The sequence below is a fragment of the Fibroporia radiculosa genome (genome assembly GCF_000313525.1).
Source record: "Fibroporia radiculosa TFFH 294 genomic supercontigs, scaffold17084, whole genome shotgun sequence".
NCBI classification, from domain to species: domain Eukaryota; kingdom Fungi; phylum Basidiomycota; class Agaricomycetes; order Polyporales; family Fibroporiaceae; genus Fibroporia; species Fibroporia radiculosa.
The window spans coordinates 66,442-87,376 of NW_012133495.1; the positions used below are offsets into that span (position 1 = coordinate 66,442).

The 20,935-nt window shown below is 51.9% G+C and overlaps 7 protein-coding genes across 7 annotated transcripts; 4 read left to right on the forward strand and 3 right to left on the reverse strand.

The window, feature by feature from the left end:
* Nucleotides 1-287: 287 nt before the first annotated feature.
* FIBRA_07860 (uncharacterized protein) lies at nt 288-1,146 on the forward strand (the record flags this gene model as incomplete). Its single annotated transcript, XM_012329524.1, has 6 exons — nt 288-335; nt 390-499; nt 559-726; nt 787-921; nt 975-1,011; nt 1,075-1,146. 6 exons carry the CDS (start codon nt 288-290, stop codon nt 1,144-1,146), a joined length of 570 nt encoding a protein of 189 aa, XP_012184914.1.
* A 680-nt stretch (nt 1,147-1,826) lies between these two features.
* Nucleotides 1,827-4,021, forward strand: FIBRA_07861 (uncharacterized protein; the record flags this gene model as incomplete). The annotated part of the gene is made up of 12 exons (XM_012329525.1): nt 1,827-2,020; nt 2,074-2,163; nt 2,215-2,298; nt 2,347-2,370; nt 2,424-2,483; nt 2,541-2,697; nt 2,758-2,789; nt 2,846-3,058; nt 3,126-3,171; nt 3,226-3,503; nt 3,572-3,633; nt 3,684-4,021. The coding sequence occupies 12 exons, from the start codon at nt 1,827-1,829 to the stop codon at nt 4,019-4,021; spliced, it is 1,578 nt and encodes a 525-aa protein (XP_012184915.1).
* A 627-nt stretch (nt 4,022-4,648) lies between these two features.
* On the forward strand, nt 4,649-6,927 carry FIBRA_07862 (uncharacterized protein; the record flags this gene model as incomplete). Its single annotated transcript, XM_012329526.1, has 12 exons — nt 4,649-4,842; nt 4,917-5,006; nt 5,063-5,146; nt 5,199-5,222; nt 5,275-5,334; nt 5,393-5,549; nt 5,601-5,632; nt 5,696-5,908; nt 5,975-6,020; nt 6,100-6,377; nt 6,438-6,499; nt 6,578-6,927. 12 exons carry the CDS (start codon nt 4,649-4,651, stop codon nt 6,925-6,927), a joined length of 1,590 nt encoding a protein of 529 aa, XP_012184916.1.
* Nucleotides 6,928-9,840: 2,913 nt separating this feature from the next.
* On the forward strand, nt 9,841-13,855 carry FIBRA_07863 (uncharacterized protein; the record flags this gene model as incomplete). The annotated part of the gene is made up of 6 exons (XM_012329527.1): nt 9,841-10,016; nt 10,077-10,113; nt 10,337-11,665; nt 11,735-11,865; nt 11,918-12,091; nt 12,157-13,855. The coding sequence occupies 6 exons, from the start codon at nt 9,841-9,843 to the stop codon at nt 13,853-13,855; spliced, it is 3,546 nt and encodes a 1,181-aa protein (XP_012184917.1).
* A 376-nt stretch (nt 13,856-14,231) lies between these two features.
* FIBRA_07864 (uncharacterized protein) lies at nt 14,232-14,875 on the reverse strand (the record flags this gene model as incomplete). Its single annotated transcript, XM_012329528.1, has 2 exons — nt 14,232-14,707; nt 14,767-14,875. 2 exons carry the CDS (start codon nt 14,873-14,875, stop codon nt 14,232-14,234), a joined length of 585 nt encoding a protein of 194 aa, XP_012184918.1.
* Nucleotides 14,876-16,623: 1,748 nt separating this feature from the next.
* On the reverse strand, nt 16,624-18,130 carry FIBRA_07865 (uncharacterized protein; the record flags this gene model as incomplete). The annotated part of the gene is made up of 4 exons (XM_012329529.1): nt 16,624-16,836; nt 16,889-17,505; nt 17,570-18,017; nt 18,071-18,130. The coding sequence occupies 4 exons, from the start codon at nt 18,128-18,130 to the stop codon at nt 16,624-16,626; spliced, it is 1,338 nt and encodes a 445-aa protein (XP_012184919.1).
* A 509-nt stretch (nt 18,131-18,639) lies between these two features.
* FIBRA_07866 (uncharacterized protein) lies at nt 18,640-19,651 on the reverse strand (the record flags this gene model as incomplete). The annotated part of the gene is made up of 2 exons (XM_012329530.1): nt 18,640-19,384; nt 19,440-19,651. The coding sequence occupies 2 exons, from the start codon at nt 19,649-19,651 to the stop codon at nt 18,640-18,642; spliced, it is 957 nt and encodes a 318-aa protein (XP_012184920.1).
* Between the last annotated feature and the right edge of the window lie 1,284 nt (nt 19,652-20,935).

The window sequence follows — 20,935 nt, forward strand, 5'->3', positions numbered from 1 at the left end:
TGGCTGAACTAACTGCATGTGCATTGCTTTATCTGCAGAGGAGAAACAGTAATGGTCGAACTGTCTTACACCAAGCTGAAAACAGGTTGAAGTGAAGGTTGACAACGTGGAACGTTCAGCAAAGAGCGACTGCCCGGATGACCGAGGCCGGGACGAATCAGTGGGGACGTGTTGCCACGTGCGTACCCCATTGCTCTACCGTATGTGGCATCCCAACGGCGCTGCCAAGATTCAGCTCTCTTCCTCCCTACCCTCTGTCGCATTTTCCACCCTGAATCACTGCGGGCATGTTTGCCGACGAGCTCAAGACCTTGCGGAGATTAGGCTTCCGCCATGTAAGCCGCAATGATACCCCGAGGTGCATCAGACTTATACATGTCTCGATTTAGGTCCTGCTCCAGGTCCTCAATTTCATGTCAGTGCTTGCCTCTGGGTTCATGATGTGGAAGGGTCTTGGGCTTGTTACCAACACCGAGTCGCCGATAGTTGTTGTCCTGAGGTGCGTCGAAATGCCCCGGTGCCATGTATGACGGTACTGACAAGAATTGTGCATCGTAGTGGTTCTATGGAGCCAGCATTTCATCGTGGCGACTTGCTTTTCCTAACGAATCCTCTTGATCAACGATATCAAGCAGGAGATATCACCGTGTACAAAATCCCTGGTGCTGATATTCCCATTGTTCATCGAGTGCTCGAAACACATGATGGTGTCACAATCAAGAAAGGGTGAGCTTATGCAATTGTATAGCTGACAGTCATTTAATCATTGTATGCGCTCTGTACCAGTCGTATTGCAGCAAGCCGCATAGCTCATGACCAGCTGCTATTGACTAAGGGAGACAACAATTATATCGACGATCTTGAACTGTATCAAGGACTTGAGTGGCTTGAACGACAGCATATAGTAGGCAAGGTCCGCGGGTAAGCGTTGCATCTCCTCCATGGTTTGGTTGCGCTGAATGAACAATTTCCAGTTTCCTCCCATATGTCGGCTATGTAACAATAGCTATGGTACGTTTTTTTTTATGCCAGTGCACAGAAAAATGCTTCAAACCTTAATCCTGAAATCTCCAGAACGACTTTCCACAACTGAAGTACGCCCTTCTTGGAGGCCTCGGATTACTAGCGTTAGTTCAGCGCGAGTAGTGTCACCGCGATTATTCTCGGGGCTGTATTCCTTGACTTATAAATTATCATCAAGCAATATTCTGCCTTCGTCGAGTGCATAGGCATTTCATGGCTTTGTAAGCGCCCGTTCGATCCAGAAATCCTGCTGATTCAGCAAGTCTGCTGCTCTCCTTGTATGAGCCACTGTCATGGGGTTGAAGATTTGTTCGATATGACTGGAGTTATGGTCTTCTAATCGTGAACGAGGTCCTCAGCAGCCTATTGCTTCAGCTGTATACGCCACTTTCATGGGGGCTGAAACTCTTAGCGATTTCGCTGAATTCCTGGTCTTCCCATCATCAAAGAGGCTCCCAGCTCTTACAACCCGCACTGATTGTGTCATTCATGAAGGAAGAGGAGCATACTGTATTGGTACCATTCAAAGAACGGGTGGCTTCCTTATCTCCCTTGTTATCATTGTATGCTTCTCTGACAGGAAACGCCCTTGTAGACCAGAGTTCTAGTGCTTGAGCGGACTCCCAGGCCGAGCGCTGATCCATATCACTCGTGTTCTTACTTTGATGTGGTAGGTCGGTTCTGCCTATCTCACGAGGCAATTTAGGACTTCTATCATTCGAGCATGGGGAATGCTGCTCTCGTCCTTCCCTTATTTTCGGTGTCGCTGGTTTCCGTTCCGCTATTCAAGGCTCCCACAAACGATGTCTCCAGACGAAATAGAGGAGCTCGAGCGACCGGGATCGATCATGAAGGTCGATCCTGAAAAGCTGTCCCTTGAGCTGACATCTGAGACTGGATGCGGTCCGCGTACGGACGACAGTGAGAAAGGTCCTCCTGGTGGCATTGTTCAACGAATAACAGCAGTGCTCGTGCAATGGGGAGTCGAAACTAACGGGTAAGTTTTATGTATGATACTAGCCCACTGTAACCAACCTTGCGTCCTCACAGTATTGTACCCATACCTGAAGAGGGACGGACGGACCCACGTCTTTACCAAATTTTCTTCGTATGGTTTTCGGCGAACGCGAATGTCTTGACGTAAGCATGCTTCCTTGGGCCATGCTGCTTACTGTCTGACGACCGCGTTAGAATGGCTGTTGGTACCGTTGGCCCAGCGTTCTATGGGCTAGGCATCAGAGATTCTTTTCTAGTAATATTAGTTGTGGACGTTGTGTGAGTCACTTATTAAAAACCAATTAATTTTGACTGACAGATGCGAAGGACAAGCGCAATTCCAGCATACTTGTATGGTTGACTTTTTGAATCAGTGGTTTTGCAGCTGATCTTACTGTTGCCAGTGCCGTATTCGGACCCAAACTCGGGACGAGAGGCATGGTACAATCCCGATTCTCCTGGGGGTAAGGGTGAATTGATACTCGTGTAGATATATCCTTGATCCAGTGTGGCTTATCCAGTTATTACGGAGCAAGTATCCCGAGTATACTCAATATTGTGTCGTTGCAAGGGTATCTGATTTTGAATACCATTATCGGAGGACAGACACTGGGGAGTATCTCGGCGCACTTAGGTGCATCCCTTGGTATTGTCATCATAGGCATCACAACCTTAGTGGTGCGTCTGCTTCATCTATCTTGTCGTATGTACGATCGGCAGACCCACAATGACATTCAGGTCGTTTTCAGTGGCTACCGTGTACTGCACTGGTACGAGAGGTGAAGCTTCAAATTGATCTTGGTACTGATGTTGGCCAACGATTCAGGTATGAAACATATGTATGGATACCAAACGTAGTAGCTTTGATTGTCATGCTTGGCGTCAGTGGAAAACATCTTGTCAATGCACCTCTATCGAGTCCATTCCCCACCAGTGCCTCCGCAATGATGACATTTGGTGCGACCCTTGCTGCGACGGTGGTCAGCTACGCGCCCCTCACACCCGATTACGGCGTGTATCACGATCACAAGGCCAGCACGTACGCTATCAATTTTTCTTTCATTGAATGCATCGTCCAGAGCTCATCTGAAACATGAATCGTACAGAGGACGAATATTCGCATACGCCTACCTTGGACTTCTCGTTTCGAGCGTTAGTACATCCGCATTTACAGTCAGCATTCAATTCATATATTCATCCCATCAGCTTCCCGTACATTTGCTGGGTGCCGCTTTCGCCGCGACGGCGCTCTACGTGCCCTCCTGGCAAGCGGGTCTCGGAAATGGCAATAATATCGGTGGCCTCATCGCGGCTGTTCTGAGTCCTGCGGGAGGATTTGGCAAATTTCTTCTAGTTCCACTGTCCTTGACGGCTCCGAGTCAGTGCGCTCCAGCAATGTACACAGCGTGTACGAGCCTCATGACTGTATCTGCGAGGTTTGCGCGTATACCAAGATACGTGCTGGCCATGATATCAACCGCAATGTGAGCCTCTGGCATGAATTCGTCATCAAAGGGTACTGATGTGGCTGCTATGCGCACCTTGCGCGCAGACTGATACCCGTTGCAATAGTCGGCTCTACCACATTTTACGCAATATTCTCCGACATCTTAGGTTCGTTTGTTTTGGAACAGCCTCCACCGCCTTCACACATGTTTGCACAGGCTTCATTGGATATTGGATCGCGCCGTTTTGCGCGATCGTCCTCACGGAACATTTCATGTACCGCCGGAACCTGTGGACGTCGTATCATGTTCTCGAGGCATGGGACCTCCCAAGCCATCCCAATCTCCCACGGGGATTTGCTGCGCTATCAACTTTCGTCATCACGATCGGTTTCATTGTTTTGTGCATGGAACAAGAGTGGTGGACGGGCCCCATCGCACGCTCGGGGACAGGTGACGTAGGCATGCTGCTCGGGTTTGTGGTTGGAGTGATCGTATATGGGTGTGCGAGGGCATTGGAGAGAAAATGGGAAAACAGGAATGGAGTAATCTGGTGACCTGGGTTCCTGCGCGCTTGTCCAGTTGGGCTGATACAGTATCTGATGCTTGGTGGCGCACGCCAAGCAAAAGCCCTCCTCTATACTCTGCTCCACCAATATGCCATCACTTTCTTGCTTGCCGAATTGCGTATTGTGAGTGTAATTGCCCTTTGCAGGAAGTCCTCGTAAAGATGCCTTGCCTGTAGACATTCTGAAGTGAGATGTCGCCAGCTTCTGCATGTTCTTCGGTGAACGTTCGTCCTGACCCCAGAACGTGGTATTGTATTCAGTTTTTCTGCCGCCATTGTCCCGTAGTCACTCATTGTCCAAACGCTCATATTCCATCGTTCCATCCAATCAACTGACACCGAAGCAGCACACGTGAGCTGCGGATTACGGGACTCCTCAAGCTCTCGTGACGGTCCTTCTGTCCGGTAGATAATGTATCTCCACTTTATCTTCTCCCATGGGATCTCATCCGGCCTGCACTAGGACCGTCATAACTGATAGCATGACCATCCTTGTTGCTTCTCAGAAGCAGCACCTGTTCACAAAGTTTGGAGATGATTGCATACGGATACAAGACAGTGCTCTTCACCCAAGTCCGTTGCTCCTCCCTTGGCAAGACCTCCAGAGTAGCAAGTAATGGCACGCGTCGATGTCCCAGAACTCAAGCTGCAGGCGGGCTCTCCATCGGCAGTCGCAGATATAGAGAAAATATCGGTTGAAGAGACCGTAGAAATTGCCAGTGAACCCCAGAATGAGCAAGTATCGAAGCCCAGTGGGATATTACCCACAATTACCCGTCTCCTCGCGCGGTTCAATCTTGAAACAAACGGGTACGTATTCCTAGCTGCGCCTGTCCCTCGGTCTCTGTCGGTATAGCGCTCATCACCGCCTGCCGCGCGTATAGCATTGTTCCAGTGCCACCGGAAGAGCGGACAGACCCACGCACATACCAAATGTTCTTTGTTTGGTTTTCGGCGAACCTGAACATCCTAACGTACGTACCACAGCCGAGCCGCGTGTGTGTTATAACTCAATGTACCACGTCTGTAGAATGACCAATGGCACTTTGGGTCCAGCAGTCTATGGGCTGGGAATCCGCGATTCGTTGCTGGTCATTGTAGTGGTAGACATCATGTACCTGTTCACCGCATGCTCAATTATCACAATTGCTAATTTGTCTGGGTAGAACATGTGCGTTCCCAGCATATTTGTAAGTAGCCACATCCTGCAGCATGGTCCAAAGCTTGACGAATTTGTCTTAGCGGCGTATTCGGTCCAAAACTCGGCGCTCGTGGGATGGTCCAGGCCCGGTTCTCGTGGGGGTGAGTATTCAGTTAAATCTACCTTCGCAGTGACATCTCATATGGGGCACATTGTTAGGTATTATGGAGCGATTATACCTGGCATACTGGTCACCTTGTCGTTACAAGGCTACCTAATTTTGAACACCATTATCGGAGGCCAGACGTTAGGAAGTATTTCTCCAAGTCTGAGCGATTCCGTTGGGATTGTCATTATCGGACTTTTTACGTTGCTAGTAAGTTTGAGTGACCTTTGTGTAACGTGGCTCACCATGTCGTGCTCTTAGGTTGTCTTCAGCGGGTACAAGGTACTCCACTGGTTCGTCCACTATATTTCGTATTTGTGCATTTTAGAGGCACCTTTATGAAAATAAATGTCTAGGTATGAAATGTTTGTGTGGATCCCGAACGTCATTGCTTTCATCACGATGCTCGCAGTCAGCGGAAAGCACCTTGTCGAAGCCCCTCTTACCGGAAAAACACCCGTCACACCCTCGGTGATCATGACTTATGGTGGTTTACTAGCCGCCAGCGTCGTCAACTGGACACCCCTTATGCCCGACCAAGGTGTTTACCACAGCCATAAAACCAGCACGTAGGTCCGACCTTCTCTTCTGCTAAGTTTTCCGTCTCATGTTTGTCTGCCATGCGCTGCTACCAGCTGGAGAATATTCTTTTATTCATATTTCGGACTTCTCCTGTCTATCGTGAGTGTCTTTGAAATCCTTTTTACGTGTTCGGATATACCAATATGGGCTCTGTTGACACTTTTATGCCCCACGGAAGATGCCTGTCCACTTGTTGGGTGCATCGTTCACTGGAGGGGCCCTTTTCGTTCCCGCATGGAAAGCAGGGCTGGGCAATGGCAATAACATCGGCGGCCTGATTGGTGCCGTCTTACTCCCCGCTGGCGGATTTGGGAAGTTCCTCCTCGTGCTGCTGTCCCTCACCACGCCAAGCCAGTGTGCGCCGGCAATGTACACGGTGTGCAACAGCGTCATGACCCTGGCCCCGTTCCTCGCCAAGGTTCCCAGATTCCTCCTCGCCATTGTATCCACGGCTATGTGAGTGGCCCCGGCTTCCTTGACAGTTGCGCCAATTATGCCCGCTCACCCATGTGATAGTATCATCCCTGTGGCGATAGTGGGCTCGAATACATTCTATTCGATCTTCTCCAACATTCTCGGTACGTACGCACGATCCACGCAGTCGCGGCCCAAGTGTCACCACACTGACGCTGTCCGAATGTCTGTTGTGAATTTAGGCTTCATCGGGTACTGGCTCGCCCCTTTCTGCGCGATCATTCTCACAGAGCACTTCGTCTTCCGCAAGAACCGATGGGCGTCCTACGACATTCTCGACGCATGGGACAAGCCACACCATCGGAACCTCCCACGCAGCTGGGCGTCGGTATTCACGTTCCTCACAACGATTGGATTTATCGTCCTGTGTATACAAAAGCAGTGGTGGACAGGCCCTATTGCGCGCGCAGGGACAGGCGACGTGGGGATGCTGTTTGGCTTCTGCTTCAGCGTGCTGGTGTTCCTATGCGCACGCTGGCTGGAGAAGAGGTGGGATGCACGGCGCCCCGCCGCCTCGCCTCGTGATGCGTGAATTCGAGGGTTGTATGGTTATCTCGCCAGCGCGCAGCCCTGCAGGGCGCTTTGTACAGACACTTGTTGGTGTATTCACAGGGGATATTAAGCCCAGGCTCTGTGACCTTGACTCTTGTACTTTGACATGAGAACTTGTGGACGAAACCGGCGGCAAATCCAAGCACATTCATGTGCACGACGGGGCTTGAAGATGTGTGTGAATAATGGCCGCAATCAGTCTTCCTGGGCTTCGTTGTCCATGCGCTCTCCTCTCCGGCATCTTGCGAGCTCTCCGTAGTCGAAGCGTGCGATTACCAAGTTACCCCGTACATTTGCAATTCTGCTGGCCTATGGTGTGCTATGTATAGGATAAGCCATGGGTAATGCAACTTATGCAAGCCAGGAGTAGACGAACCTTCTTCCACCCAGATCATGATTCGATGCGCTGGCGCAGCTCTCGCGAGCGCCCAAAATGATAGACTGGCGCCCCCCTCCCCGGTCCTTACTCGGCAACACCACTCTGTCAGATTGTGTAAAGACCTTGATATGCGCGCGACTCACGAGATGTCGGCTAGACACTTTTAAGATGCAGGTGAGTTGCATATCTGCATTTCCAAAGGCTTCGGCCATCAAACTCGAAGCCCATTCCTGGCTCAGTCAGGCTGCTCCTGTAGCCTGAAGCGCCGAACAGGTGAAATGCGGCTCTATTGAGAATCACGGTGGCCCCTCTGTGCCACGAAAGACATGCCACGACTGCCCCTAAGTATAGCAGAGAGAACGTCGCGGAGAAAGATGGTAATGATGACCACTTCGCGAGATTTCCCTGGCCAGCGTCTCTGCTCGACCTACCTAAATTCTTGAGACGCTGTAAGCGAGCCAATGAATCCGACCCGAGCTGGTAGTTTTAATAATGCTGGCAGGGCGGGGCAACAACAATACCGTCCACCCTGTTCCTAGGTTCAGTGAGGACCGTCGAAATACACAGTCAGCAAGATTACAGGGGATACTCGGCTGAGGGTAGCCTATCGTCGTCACTCGCCCCAAATGACAGACAATGGAGATATAAGGAAGTCATACTGGGCCAGATTGCTGGAGTGCTTCTTTCGGCAACCGGTAATACTTTCACTCTGTAGCCTGCCAAAAAGACACCGCAGAATATGCCCGACTGTGCTCGGAATAGCCTGTCGCGGACTGAATTTGAGTCTGGCGAATTTATCTCGTAAAGTGGAATGGACAAACGGTCCAACGTTGTGGCTCTTGGTGTCCAAAAATGCACAAAGCGAGCCGCTAGATATCCGCTGATTTGCGTGACAAGGCCTCTCGCGAAATCTAATCACGGTGAAATAGTGCACTCCGAGCCAGAGTATGTATGCATTTGGCTACGATATCCAGTCGTGCATGCACTGGGGACGCGGTCATGTACGTGTTCCTGCTGACTTGGATGCTGAGCCCGGGTAAAGAGCCGCGAACTGTACCCGCGACGCGTGTCCACGTTCGGTTGCAGCTGCGGTTCCGGAATTCATGTTTGAGCCTCATCAAGGGCCGTGCACGACGGTGGTCAAGTCGTCGGTCGAGCGATGCCGATGAGACGCGAGCGTGGTTGGGGAGAAATTATTTCCAGTTTACGACATAGACATAAATCGCTGAGCAGAGCCGGTTCCTCGTCTGAAGAAAATCATCATGACGTGTTCCCGCTTCGTCGTGAGCGGTGATCGGCAAAACAAGGCTGCAGCAGAATGGGGAGCGGGCATTGTGGACGCGATATTGCGGCGGACAATATCCTGGAGAATGTTGGCATATCAGGGCGTTAGATCCACGTGGTATGAAATGGAAGGCTAATTAGCTCACAGGCGCCGTGAGCCGAATGCTGTGGGTGACGCAGCGCATCGCCAGGTTGTACAGATTTTCGCAGCAGGAATATTGCGGTGAAAGCGAGATGTTGCGAATGAATTGTCCCTGGGAGCGGCGTGGAGAAGAGCAGGCACTGGCGAGGGATCTACCCGGCGCCTGTATTGAATACACCGATCGCTGATTCTGGTTCTGGTTCTCGCTGGGTTTGAATAGCCGCTGAGTTTCTCAGCCCATCTCCCGCGAATAGTTGCAAGCCTCCCATGCGGTCTGCGCGCGCGCGTCAGGTGTCCGCTCTGGGATGGAGTGTTCGGGTCCCCTCTTGGTGATGAGCCTGACGCCAGAGCCGCGCGGGCGCGGGGCGAGAAACATAGAGCCAAGAACTGGTGGATACTTGAGGGCAACGCCTCGTCTATCAGGCGCAGGGTGGATCTCTCTGGCGGTCGGAGCGCCTCGCAACGGCTAGACGCTGCCTGCTTGGGACCACGATATACCCGTCCGCAGAGAGACGCCGGGCGCAGTCCAATTGGATCGAGGATACCGAGTCGACAGGATGCGGATGTCATCCGAGCGTTCAACGGATCTGCGCTCAACGGACCCAGTCAAGCATTCAATGGGGCTCAGCATTTCAAGTAAATATAGCATCGTGCAAGTTACGGCACCCCCTGCGGTCATGGGAAGCAGCAGTCAGTCCCTTCGGGAATATCCTGGCGCACACAAACTTTAATGTCGACCGCCCCCGCATTCTCTGAGGGCGACGACCAGCGCAGCTTGTAGATCATCGACAGCGCGGTCGGTCACCGTCGGCAGTGGTCAGGCGCAGAGCAAGCTGAGAGCCGACCCCCCGTCAGCGGGTCTGGTGGTCGCTGAGTGCCGTAAAACAGGGCGGCCGCAGCGGTGCCACGGGTCCTTCTGCTCTCTCGGGGTCCCCCGTGCCAGGAACGGCAATCGGCTGGCATCCCTGTCGGTCTCTTCATATCCCTCATCCCGCCCCTCTCCTCCTTCCTCCCTCCCCGCCGCGCTTCCGTCCGCCCCCAGCGCGTCTCTCGCGCACGCTCTTTCTTGTCCTCCTCGCCCGTCCACCATGGACCTCACCCCCGGGCTTGAAAATGATGTCCTCCATACCCCTTCTCATACTGCATCCATGTCCTATCCACATCCTTCGTCCTCGTCTGCGCAGACTCCTCAGCCACAAGAACAGTCTATGCAACACTCTCAATCTCAAGGGCAGTCTTCTGGTCCCAAGTTCTCCAACGGGCCGTGCGTCTACTGGCCCGCCCTATCATCCTTGCTGTATTGACATCCCGCCGTATACTTTAGACACATACGTTCGAGGATAACAGTTGTATGTGCCGAGGTAAGTGAATAGTGTCTGGCCTCATGTCTATCCTCTTCAATTTCATCGCACTATCTCATACATGAGAGGGTTGGTCGACCGTTGGTGAGCCGTTGGTGACAAAATCTCAGATCGAGTGCCTGCCTCTATCGTATATCGACTTCCATGTGCCGGACGAGAAACGGCCACGGAGGTTTTGTGGTTGTTCGCGCCTTTGCCTGTTTGCTCACCTGTGTCTTTTCAGTGTAAACGGCTGAAATTGAAATGCGATCGCCGTACGCCATGCGGGTCATGTCTCAAGCGCGACACCGTGACGCGCTGCATCTATTCGCAGGCTGCCTCCGAAAAGATTGACGTCCAGACGCTTCACAACCGGCTTTGCGTCGTCGAAAGCGCTCTCGGCACAATGTTCAACGGAGCTCATTCTCCTCTTCTTGCGCCAGTATACGCCGAGTTGTCTCCTCAAGCAAAGGAACTAATTGCATCGATGGGATCGCCGGACGTAGTGACGCCGAACAGGACCGCACCTGTGCAGCCAGTGGCACCGGTCCGCTTGCACGCACACCCAAGTAGCGATCGTGCTCTCATCGCAGTCGGGGCTTCTGGCAGTTCCGTTCTCATCAACCTAGAAGACGTCGCAAGTATTTGGCTTGTCGAGCTTGACGAGCTCAACCCATCGTCGACGTCAGCTTCGGAATTGAGCACGAATCCCGCAGGTTCGTCTGGCGGGGCGAGAGTAAAGCTTGAACCAACACCGGTACTTATGCCGCCCGTTCCGTCGTTGCTGTCGGCATCTCGGGACTCTTTCAGTCCTGGGAGGCTAAATTCTACATTTGTCCCTCCCGTTCCATACGAGACCTTCCTGCCATCTGCTTCCGCTCCAAGTACGCACGTTGCGACGTCAACGAATATGTTCCCTCCAGCAATCCCTTCAACCAATCTAAATGAAACGCCACAAGTTACTCTTGTCCTCTTGAATCGCCTTCCGCCAGCTAGTGCGCGCGCCCAGTATATGCATGCCCTCGAAGAAACAATGGCCCTCCATCCTTGCTTCAATGTGAAGCATTTCACTCAGCGGATGGAGGCGATGTTCGTGTGGGGCGATGCGGGTGGCTTTAATTTCCCTCCTTCAAACTCCGTCAAAACTGGTGCGCCAGCGCCTGCTAATAGTATGAAGGCTTTGGCACACGAAGTATTCTACGGACAACCGCCTGCAAACGGCAAGCCCTCCAAAGTCGGGAAGGACGTAGGTCGGTCTACGGTGCCCCATCACGGCGCTGGCAGCCCACCCAAACCCACTTTAAGTTTCTTTGCCGCAGCGTCTGCAGCTTTCGCGCTGGGTGCGTTGGCCTCGGGTGGGGATCCCCCGGGCGACCTATCGTCAGATGGGTCAAGCGGTGAGGAGAGCGAACGATGTAACCCTGCGGCGTTATTTGCGCTGTCTGAGCAAGCCTTAGCGCTGTTCGAGAAGACATCCTTGTATGATTTGGATGCGGTGATTGCGATGGTCTTGCAGATCCTGTATCAGCTCCACGATGGACAGATGAGCGTCGCTCAGGGCGTCTTCCCATTGGTGAGTTTTTCCTGCCTCTGAGCTTTCCTGTAGCGAAGCAGCTGTTTGCTGACCAGATTGGTTGCGTAGGTGAGTAAGGCGATCAATGTTGCTAGGATGATGGGCCTTGCGAACGACCCGGACGAATTCCCTGGGACATACAGTCTGTTCGAGGCCGAGACACGCAGGCGGGTCTGGTGGGACATTTTTTACTATGATCTGTATGTTGGAGCTTGTAGTCTTGTCTGTATGTCGATTAACACGCCCTGCCAGGTACATCTCGGACTGCATGGGTCATCCGCCTTTGATACCAGACAATTCGTTTACCACGCGCATGCCGGCAGAGGTTGATGAGGAACATTTCAGTCCATCCTCAACGACGCTGCCTGCAGTTCCCAGTGGCGAAGGGATCGAGAGAGGGACAACATACTTCACCCTCAAGTGCAGGTAAGAGTATGAATTTCATAGCCGCGTTGCCGACATGCTCATCATGATTACGTCGTCGGTTGCAGACTAGCGCAGCTCGTCAAGAATGTGAAGAAGCAGACGTTTAAGGATCCTTTGTCTGAAGATCCGTCCGAACTGTCGATCGAACAAGCGGCGAATTTCGAAGCCGAAGTTACGACGTTCTTATCCACATTGCCTCCGACATTCTGTCTCGAGTTGCACGGCGACCTCGCTGATCTGTCGCTTCCATCTTCGGTATCGCCCAGACTTCAGGCGCAGAAGTGCGAGCTAGCGATCCTGGCTAACCGCCTGATCCTTAAGTTGTACTTGCCCTTCCTCAAAGAGGCTAGTTCTGCTGGAGCTGCTAGGCACCAGGCAGTCTTCGGCACCGTTAATGCGGCTCACCAGATTATCAATGCGTCTCGTATGCTGCACTTCGTGTGGAAGCAGACTAGACCTGCGGCATTCGACTTCTACGACTTCGGACGGGCTTTGTTCGATGCTTCGGTCATTTGTGCTCATGCCGTCATCCAGCAGCCAACGCATATGCTGGCAGCGGAGGCAATCAAGAGTGTGGGGAATGGTCTCGATGTCTTACGCGAACTTGGGGCGTCGAAGTCGGGTGTTGAGGGTGTCCGTGGCGAGGGTAATAAAGCGGAAGCGATTCGTATTGTTGAGGCCATGAGGCGAAAAGCTGAAGCAGCCCGCAGCGGCAGTTCCGGTTCGAGCAACAATGCAACTGTGGGCCTGAAGAGGAAGCGTTCATTGTTGGACGATGATAGATCTTCTTTCCGTCTGCCGTTCGTTGGCGCTTCAGTGACCTCGGTGCGGCCAGATCAGTCCAAGACGCTCATTTCTCCTTCGAAGGTGGCGGCGGCGAAGGATGCATCAATATATGATGGCAAGTCGAAGCCCGATTCGAAGCGACAGGCAAAAGAGAAGGATAGAGACAAGGACAAGGACAAGACTCAAAAGTATTCTCCTGTTTCGATTCGCTCGCGGCCAAGCCAAGGGCCGCCAACTTCTCGCACGAGGACAGCTTCTGTTTCTAGCAACGCACCACCGCCTTTGAACACCAACCTCCGCCCCGAGTCGTCTACCCCTAGTGTCCCGCCGCTATTGCCGGTATCGTCCTCACACTCACAAGGCATGATACAGCGCTCGAGCGCCGTGGAGTCGCCGAGTGTGACTGGTTTTGAGCACTATCCTCCGCCCAGGCCATCGAACACTCCGGTCAATGAGCAGATGCAGCGTGACGACTACCCCATGCATTATCCCAGTGATGAAGACAAGCGAAGGTACAGCTCAGTATCGTTCGCAGATTCACCACGGACAGCGTCGTTGTTTGACCAAGCGTCCCTATCCCAACCAAGTCCAGTATCTTATAGCACAGGACCCACACCTCCTGGCTACTTCCAGTATCCTCCTGCTTCAGGCCCTTCGTACGACCACTCTGCCTTGAGCCAGTCTCACGGTCTGCCACCCATGGCCGGGCTTCCACCGCCACCACCAATGCTGGATCCTCCAAGCGCGGGTGGCATGACAATGTCCGCTATGCCTCCGTCGCAGTATGCGCAGTACGACAAGCAGCCTCAATACCACATGAGCCGGCCGCCCAGTCACAGTCGACCGATGACCCATGAGTATCAGCCTCAGCCTCAGCCCCCGAGTCAGTCGATGCCGATGTCTGGTTCCCAAGGGTGGTTGCAGCCGGATTTGAGTGGAGGCAGCGACATGTGGACCGAATACAAGTATATGGGCTGACCTGTTGCGCTTCGTCTTCGCTATCCTTATTCCCATCGTTTGAATCTCTGAGGATCACGCCCATTTCCCGTCACAGGTGGCCCAACGTGTGCTCGGCTTATTTTGCTTCTCCCTTCGTCATTTTCATCCTCTTCTATTGGAGCAATGGGTACACTTTGTGTCGAAATGGTTGCGCATATCTCGGTGCTTTCGCTCTTTCAGCCTATGTCTTTGCGCTTATTTTACTACATCACCTGCTATGCACGATCATATCTACTATCCAATTTGCTATCGGAGATCTACCACTAGCCATGTATCCGCACGCGAGATATAGAATGATTTTAAACTTAGATTCCCAAGAATTTGGGGGCGAGTGAAATACCTGGGTGGCGCGCGGTTACTCATCGACGTCTGAGCCTTGGTCGACTTCGCTGATGAGTGAGCTGAATATTGTGAGATCGTCCAAAGTCACCGGGTTATCTAGCATGTACCGGTTCAGCATATTCACATCGTTGTTAGGATCTTCTTCAACCCTGAGAACACCCCGATCGTATAGCTTTGGGAGCTGGGCGGTCAATTTCTCAAGGATTCCATCGGCTTTCACGTCAAAGGTCAGGACAATTTTGACCAACGTGAGTCTGGGAAAGTGTCCAACGTCCGACAAGGCGTCGTGCAGCTCTGCCCAGTTCCCTAACAGAAGTCCACCATCTGTATGATGTGAATGAAGTAGCACCCCCAGTTTTACTGCAAGAATGGCGTGTCCATTGAGGTTCTTGAGGAGGCTGACTAGTTTCGACAGACACGCCGAGTCAGTCGTGATGTTTGACAAGTTCAGCCAAAGCAGATTGGCCCATGTGAGGCTCAATGGGAATGCTACGAAGAAAACGTGCTACATCAGCGAGCTGGTCGGATGCTGTGTCCCTAAGGCTTACCCCCACTGCCCTCATGAATACACGATAACGGTATATCGATCTTCCTGAAAGAAGCATCTCCCGCAGCCAAGAAATGAGTCAGGGTGAATGTCGATGAATGATTCAACATGGGATTTTGCATTCGCAATGACAATATCGAGTCAGGCGTCCTCGTATCCGTCAACCAGGCAAAGACATTTATGAAAAAGCTGGGATCACACTGCTCGACTCGGAGATATGCCAGTGAGACCCTTCTGTGACCATTTCCTCGCAGCATTCCTGTTTCAGCAGGGCTGTCAACTGCATGAAATGGTGGATAGACAGTGTGACAGCCGGGAGAGCGAAGGTCGAGAGAATGGAGCCGGGGAAATGAGCAGACGATTTGTTGCAGTTCGCAGAAATTGCGGAACTGGCACATGTTGAGAAGTAGTGTTGTTACTGACAAGAAGCTTGCGAATAGCTTGTGCATGCCAAAATTTGGCGGAACGCGTCTCCAGTCCCCGCCCCTGATTTGAAGCACTTTGATATTGGTCAGTGTAGGTATACATGCCAGCCGGAGCGGCGCAAGATACGTTACGTCGGGATTCGAGCCGTCGAATTTTGATTCGGGATCGCTGTAATCTGGACCCAGAAGGTTGAGCTGACGTGTGGCGGCGAAGTATGGGCTAATGTGGGGCAGACGGGAAACTTGTAACAGAAGCTCGATATCTTCACGTCTGCGCAATGAGATATTTGCATAGAGGTTCAGACGACTGCGTGGCAGCCAATCTCTACATACCAGAGAGCATTGGCACAGCGTGGTTGGCCAGTATTCATCAAGGTCGTACGCAAAATCTATGATGCGTTCGAAAACCTCCGTAGGGAAGACAGGATGATCCATCAGATCCCTTGTCGTTATAGATAGCCTCGTCTACCTGCACGACCGCCTGAAGAGCGCGAAGTTCGGATACTTGAAAGTATGGGACGTCGTTTAAACCGTTGTGGCACCCGAGGATGAACGCGATGCACAACTGTGACGGCAATGCTGTGCGGAGAATGTGATTCAGATTGAACTCGAGAGAATAGAAAATAGGCTTACGGTCTTTGAAAAACAATGAATCCGGGTTGAGGTCAGCACAGATGGCGACGGCAGCGCTGGGAGCTAGGACACAACATGCAGGTATCGGCAAATGGTTCTGAGTCTACTATATATCAGGATACCATATCTATCAGCCAAATACAGCGTGTCTTAGGGTTCGAATTCCATGATGAGCGCCAGTCGGACGACGCGCAGCTTAAGTTGATCACACCCTTTTGAGTGCATGCTCGCTGAGGTAGCATCGGTAGCGCCGCATAGCCTATAGATGCATGAACAGTACATAAGAAATGGCGAGGCACGAGGCGAACAAAAGACCTAGAAACTAACAAACCAGACAATGCTTTGAAAAAAATCAACGATACCGATTTCGCAGTGAACATGATGATAAATCATCCATTCTTGTCACACGATTATACCAACGCCAAAAAGGTACTTCTCCCGAAGGTTTTTCCGCGGTAATTCCTGTAGATTGTGGGTTAGGGCTAGCTCGCACGCGTATGTCACCATGAACGAAGAACATCAGAGTGAATCTAAATACGTTACGCTGAATTCCATAACGATATCACTAGACCTACAATGACGCCGGTGGGAACCAACAGAATGAACGGCTTCGCTTGCCAGCAATAAGGATGCGATGATCACTCTGAGCCAAACATCCCTCTGATGTCAAAATGATGCAATCCATAGCGAGCATGACGATTGTATGCATACAAAACGGCTCGACCAATCGATAATGAACGGATGCACACTACCTAGTAGAAGATATCCAAGCTGCAATGCTGCATTGCTTCCTATAGACATCATTCCTTCGAACATTTGCCTTCGTTCGTGTTTTTGGAGACAGTTTTGAGCTTCTTATTGAAAAGGACAGGTTTATTTTGAAAAAGACGCGAAGAAATATCTTTCCTCGAGGTGGTGTTGACAGAATCAGACAAGCCCTTTTGCTTGCGAGGGTTATGATTAAATTGAGATGGGAAGTATATGGGTGAAGACGGCACCGAAGGCATTCTCATCTGTATTAAAATAGTTATCATTGCATACACACGAGCAGCGTCGTTAACGTACCCTTCCTGGCACATCGGTTGCCTGCGTAGCACCAACACCCGTCAGCTCTGTTTGTTCCGGGGAAGATTCATCTCTTAGCGAGGCCAGTAATGATCGGAAAGAATGAGGTTTTGCCCCGGGAAATTGTGCACTAGCAGAGGAAAGCCAGACAGGTCTCGGTTCAGTTACCTCGTCGGGCAGGGCTGCCTCAAGATCTAGTTTCACATCATCCTGAGCTCCTACGTCTAGTGTATCAACGTCATAGACGGATTCGGTTTGCTGGCCAGCAGATGATAACAACTGGCTAATCCAATGACTCTGAGCTTCCATTTCCTCCGTCTGGCTTGCCGGAGCATAGATCTCAAGAGGGGTTGTTCGAACGGATGGGTGCTGCCCGCAATCCGGTTCCTGATTCTCGCTGCGTTTATCCTTTCCTCGAGATGGGGCAAGGGATGAACGATGAACAGCCGAGTTGGGCGAACGCTTCATGCGTGGATCTTGAGCTTGACTCCACTCAGACGCATCCAGCTTGTCAGCTTTGTGTTTGACAGCGCTCAGGGCAACGCGGAGAGAGGGAATGAGCTTTTCGTACGGCATGCGATAGACTTCAAGTGTAGGCTGAACAATATATGACCACGCTAGACGTGTGCAATTGCCTTTTCAGGAGAGCATTTCAGAGCAGTTCACAAGGGACATACGCACATGAGAGCAGCCAGGTTGCGCCAACATCTTCTTCTTTGAAGACTATGCGTTCAACTCCTCCCACATCCCGCTCGACATCCGCGCCCCGCGTCACAATCAACGACAAAGCTGTCTTGATGCGGAGCCCGATCTTCGAACGGACGCAAGCTGATTTGCTCACACTCTTGCTCACAATCTTCATTATAGAGACGTTCAGCCTCGAATCGTTGGGCCATTTTTCAGGAGCGGGACTGAATGGTGGGCTGGGCCATGGGATTGCCACACGGTTCAAGGCGGCTTGAGGTATTGCGCGGAGGGTAAAGCTGCCAGTTTTTACTTGCGGAAGGAGCTTGTGCAAAGCATACTGACGCAGTTGAGCTGCGGGATGAGTGGGATCGAGGGGGCCCACATAAAATCCTACTCCAGCTCCGAACAGGACTCCAATAGATCCAGGTGTGGTGTGCTTGAACTGTCGCAGAAGTATCAGTCCGTATATGAACTCACGTGAAGCAGCGCACACACGTTCAAGGACTTGAGTTTTCTAGCTGGAGGTAGCCTGCTAAGTTCCCGACATTTTTGCATGTGGCATCGACTGCAGAAGTCGAATGCACTTTAACTACCGTGACTACATAGTAGGGAGGCGTGACGATCACGTGAAACACTCCGCTTGCGAACGATAACAGCTGTCTTATTTGGACAGTCGATCGTCAGTATATTCGATGCTGGTTCTTTTCGCGATGAAAAACGAATTAATTTCAACAAACGTATTCTAGCGAAAGGTAAGACAGAATACAAAGTGATTCGAACGCGGCCCTCAAAATGAGGGCATAACAGCACTATCAGTAAGGATACAATGGCAAAGGCAATACAAGAGGGTATGTCACGGCAAACAGTGTAGTAGATGGTATGGGAATGAGTTGCATAAGTAGGAGATGTGAGCGGAAGAAGATGCTGTAGATTAGGAGAAAATGTCCACGGAGAAAATAGAGAATTCGAATGCGAGGGCGGATATGAGGATGGTTTTCTTTTGATGTGAGACAAGCCCAGCTTGTGCGCTCTATATCGTTGGAGATTATATCCGCAGGCCCAATTTACGCCCGCTCGCGCTCGTGCACGCGCGTCATTGCAGCGAGAACGATCTCCCATGCGACATCCATAACGCCCCAGAGTTCCGCGTCGAAGACACCTAGCGCACACGCGTTGCGCCAGACGCCGTTGATCCTGCGCGTGAGTCCCATCAACGCGGTGAGCGCACCCTGTGGGCCAGCATGCGATGCGGCACTCGAAGCAAGCGCGTGCGCTAGACGCAGGAGACTCTCATTGCTGAACTGCGCGGCGTACATGGGCTTGCCGGCAGTGGAAGAAGTTCCTGCGGTCGGCTTAGGCGGGAGCATCGCGGCGAGACTCGGGAGGAACGCAGCGAGAAGGGTATCCGCGCGCTGTGTGTGGAGAAATTCGTACAGAAGCCCGAACGTCTCGGCGCTGGGCACGGTGAGAGGCACAACGGGGAGGGTCACGGTCACACTGCGGTTCGTGGATGTATGGGCGCGCGGTAGAGGAGGAAGCAGTGCGCAGTGCGCAGCGAGAACAAGCGCGTACACGGGGAAAAGGGAGACAGTCGATGCAGAAGAGGCTTGCGACAGAAAAGATGCAGCGGTGGGTGTGTTCGGAGCGGAGGGAGATGTCCTCGAGGAGCTAATGGCAAGCATGTGGGTGGGAAGCGCAAGGGTACTGAGATGGCCGGACGCAGGCCGGATGGAGACGTCAAGGGAAGATGCAAGACGGGCACGGGGGAGGGTGTCCGGGTAGATCAATAGCGAGTGGGCGGCACGCATTCTACGGGGCAAGAGGGTAAGAATTCTACTAAAGGAGGAGGGACACAGACACGCACTGTTCAGCTTGGCCAGCCAAGTGTTGTCTAACGTAGGGGACGGGAGTATCCGCGAGGTCTTTCTCAACGGCGCGAATAGCGTCGCGCGACACGTCGGTGAAAGCGGGGCGTGCGAGATGGCGGGGGAGATGGAGTGTCTGGGACAATGCAGGAGAAGAGTGAGACATGGGGAGGGTGAGCTCCGAAACTGGACGAGACGTGACTTGGAACATGGCAGGCAATTAGCAAGAGGTAAATATTAAACAGGGGTATGAGTCGTCGGCAGTGTGAGGCGGAGCTGGTTGGTGAGACCCGGGAATGCTGTGAGGAAAGAGAGACCGAGAGCAAGCATACTTATACGTGAGGAGGGGATGGACGAGGAGGGTAGCATATGGCGAGGAGGAATAAGAGAATGGACTGTTTTGGCGACTTGCTTGTGTCGCTTGCGGTATCGGTCTCGCCTCCATCACACGTGGCAGATCGGCCTCTCCTCATCTGGTCTCTCTTGTCGCGCCGCTCGACGAAACACAAGTCCCTCCACTCGTGTGTTCGTTGCGATCTTCCTTGTCTTTGTCCTTACTCAATCCTAACCTCTCGCCTTGTAATCTGAGTCGCGCTGACAACTGTTTGGGCTCCTCTACATCTCGGCAGTTATACTTCAGATACAGCTATTGGCCGTATCCCGAAGCGTCGTCTAGTATGTCTGGCGTTGTTCTTTGTATGCATTGTTTCAGAATGCATCCAGTCTTTGAGCATCATGATACTACCGAAGGGGCTCGCGCCTTCGATCTTCGAGGCCTTCCTGCAGCTACACACGTTGTACAGGCTATCTCAGCATCTTCAATTGACTCTTCCTTTGTCTATGGATCTAAAATACATGCATGGCAACCAAACGTGTCCCTCTGACCTTAGTGGTGAGTCAGTTTCAGATCCGCATTATACGCTAGAGTACTGGAGTATATCAAGTCGTACCTCATTGATAACCGCCCTCGATTCAGTTAGTTATCTCTCATTTTATTTCCCTGAGCTTCCGAGTCGTCTCCAAGGGCAACAGCAGGCTCCTGCCCATCCGATCTCCGGGAGGAGATGGACTTCATCCTACCAATGGATTCTTTCAGCCACATCCCTTCAGCCACATTTCACGTGAACATGTGACAATTTCAAACTCCACAATCTTATTTCCCTCGTCCTGTCATAGGGAGGATCAGGAAAATAAGATCGTAGAGTTTGAAAATCATCAAAAGTTCATGTGATATGTGGCTGCAAAAAACTGCTGGTGAGATGAAGTCCCTCTTGTCCTGGAGATCGGATGGGCAGGAGCCTGGGGCAACAGCCATCTTTCTTCCCACCATGCTGTCTGAGCCTACTGAGTCTGAATGCCAAATGGGGAGCTTCACTTCGTAGTACTACTATCCATAGCACTCAGACATTCAGCTTCAGATTAAGTTTGCCTGGAATTTCTATCTGAAGGTGAGTGGTCATTCTAGACAGTGTACTTTCCTTGTCAGCCAGCCACA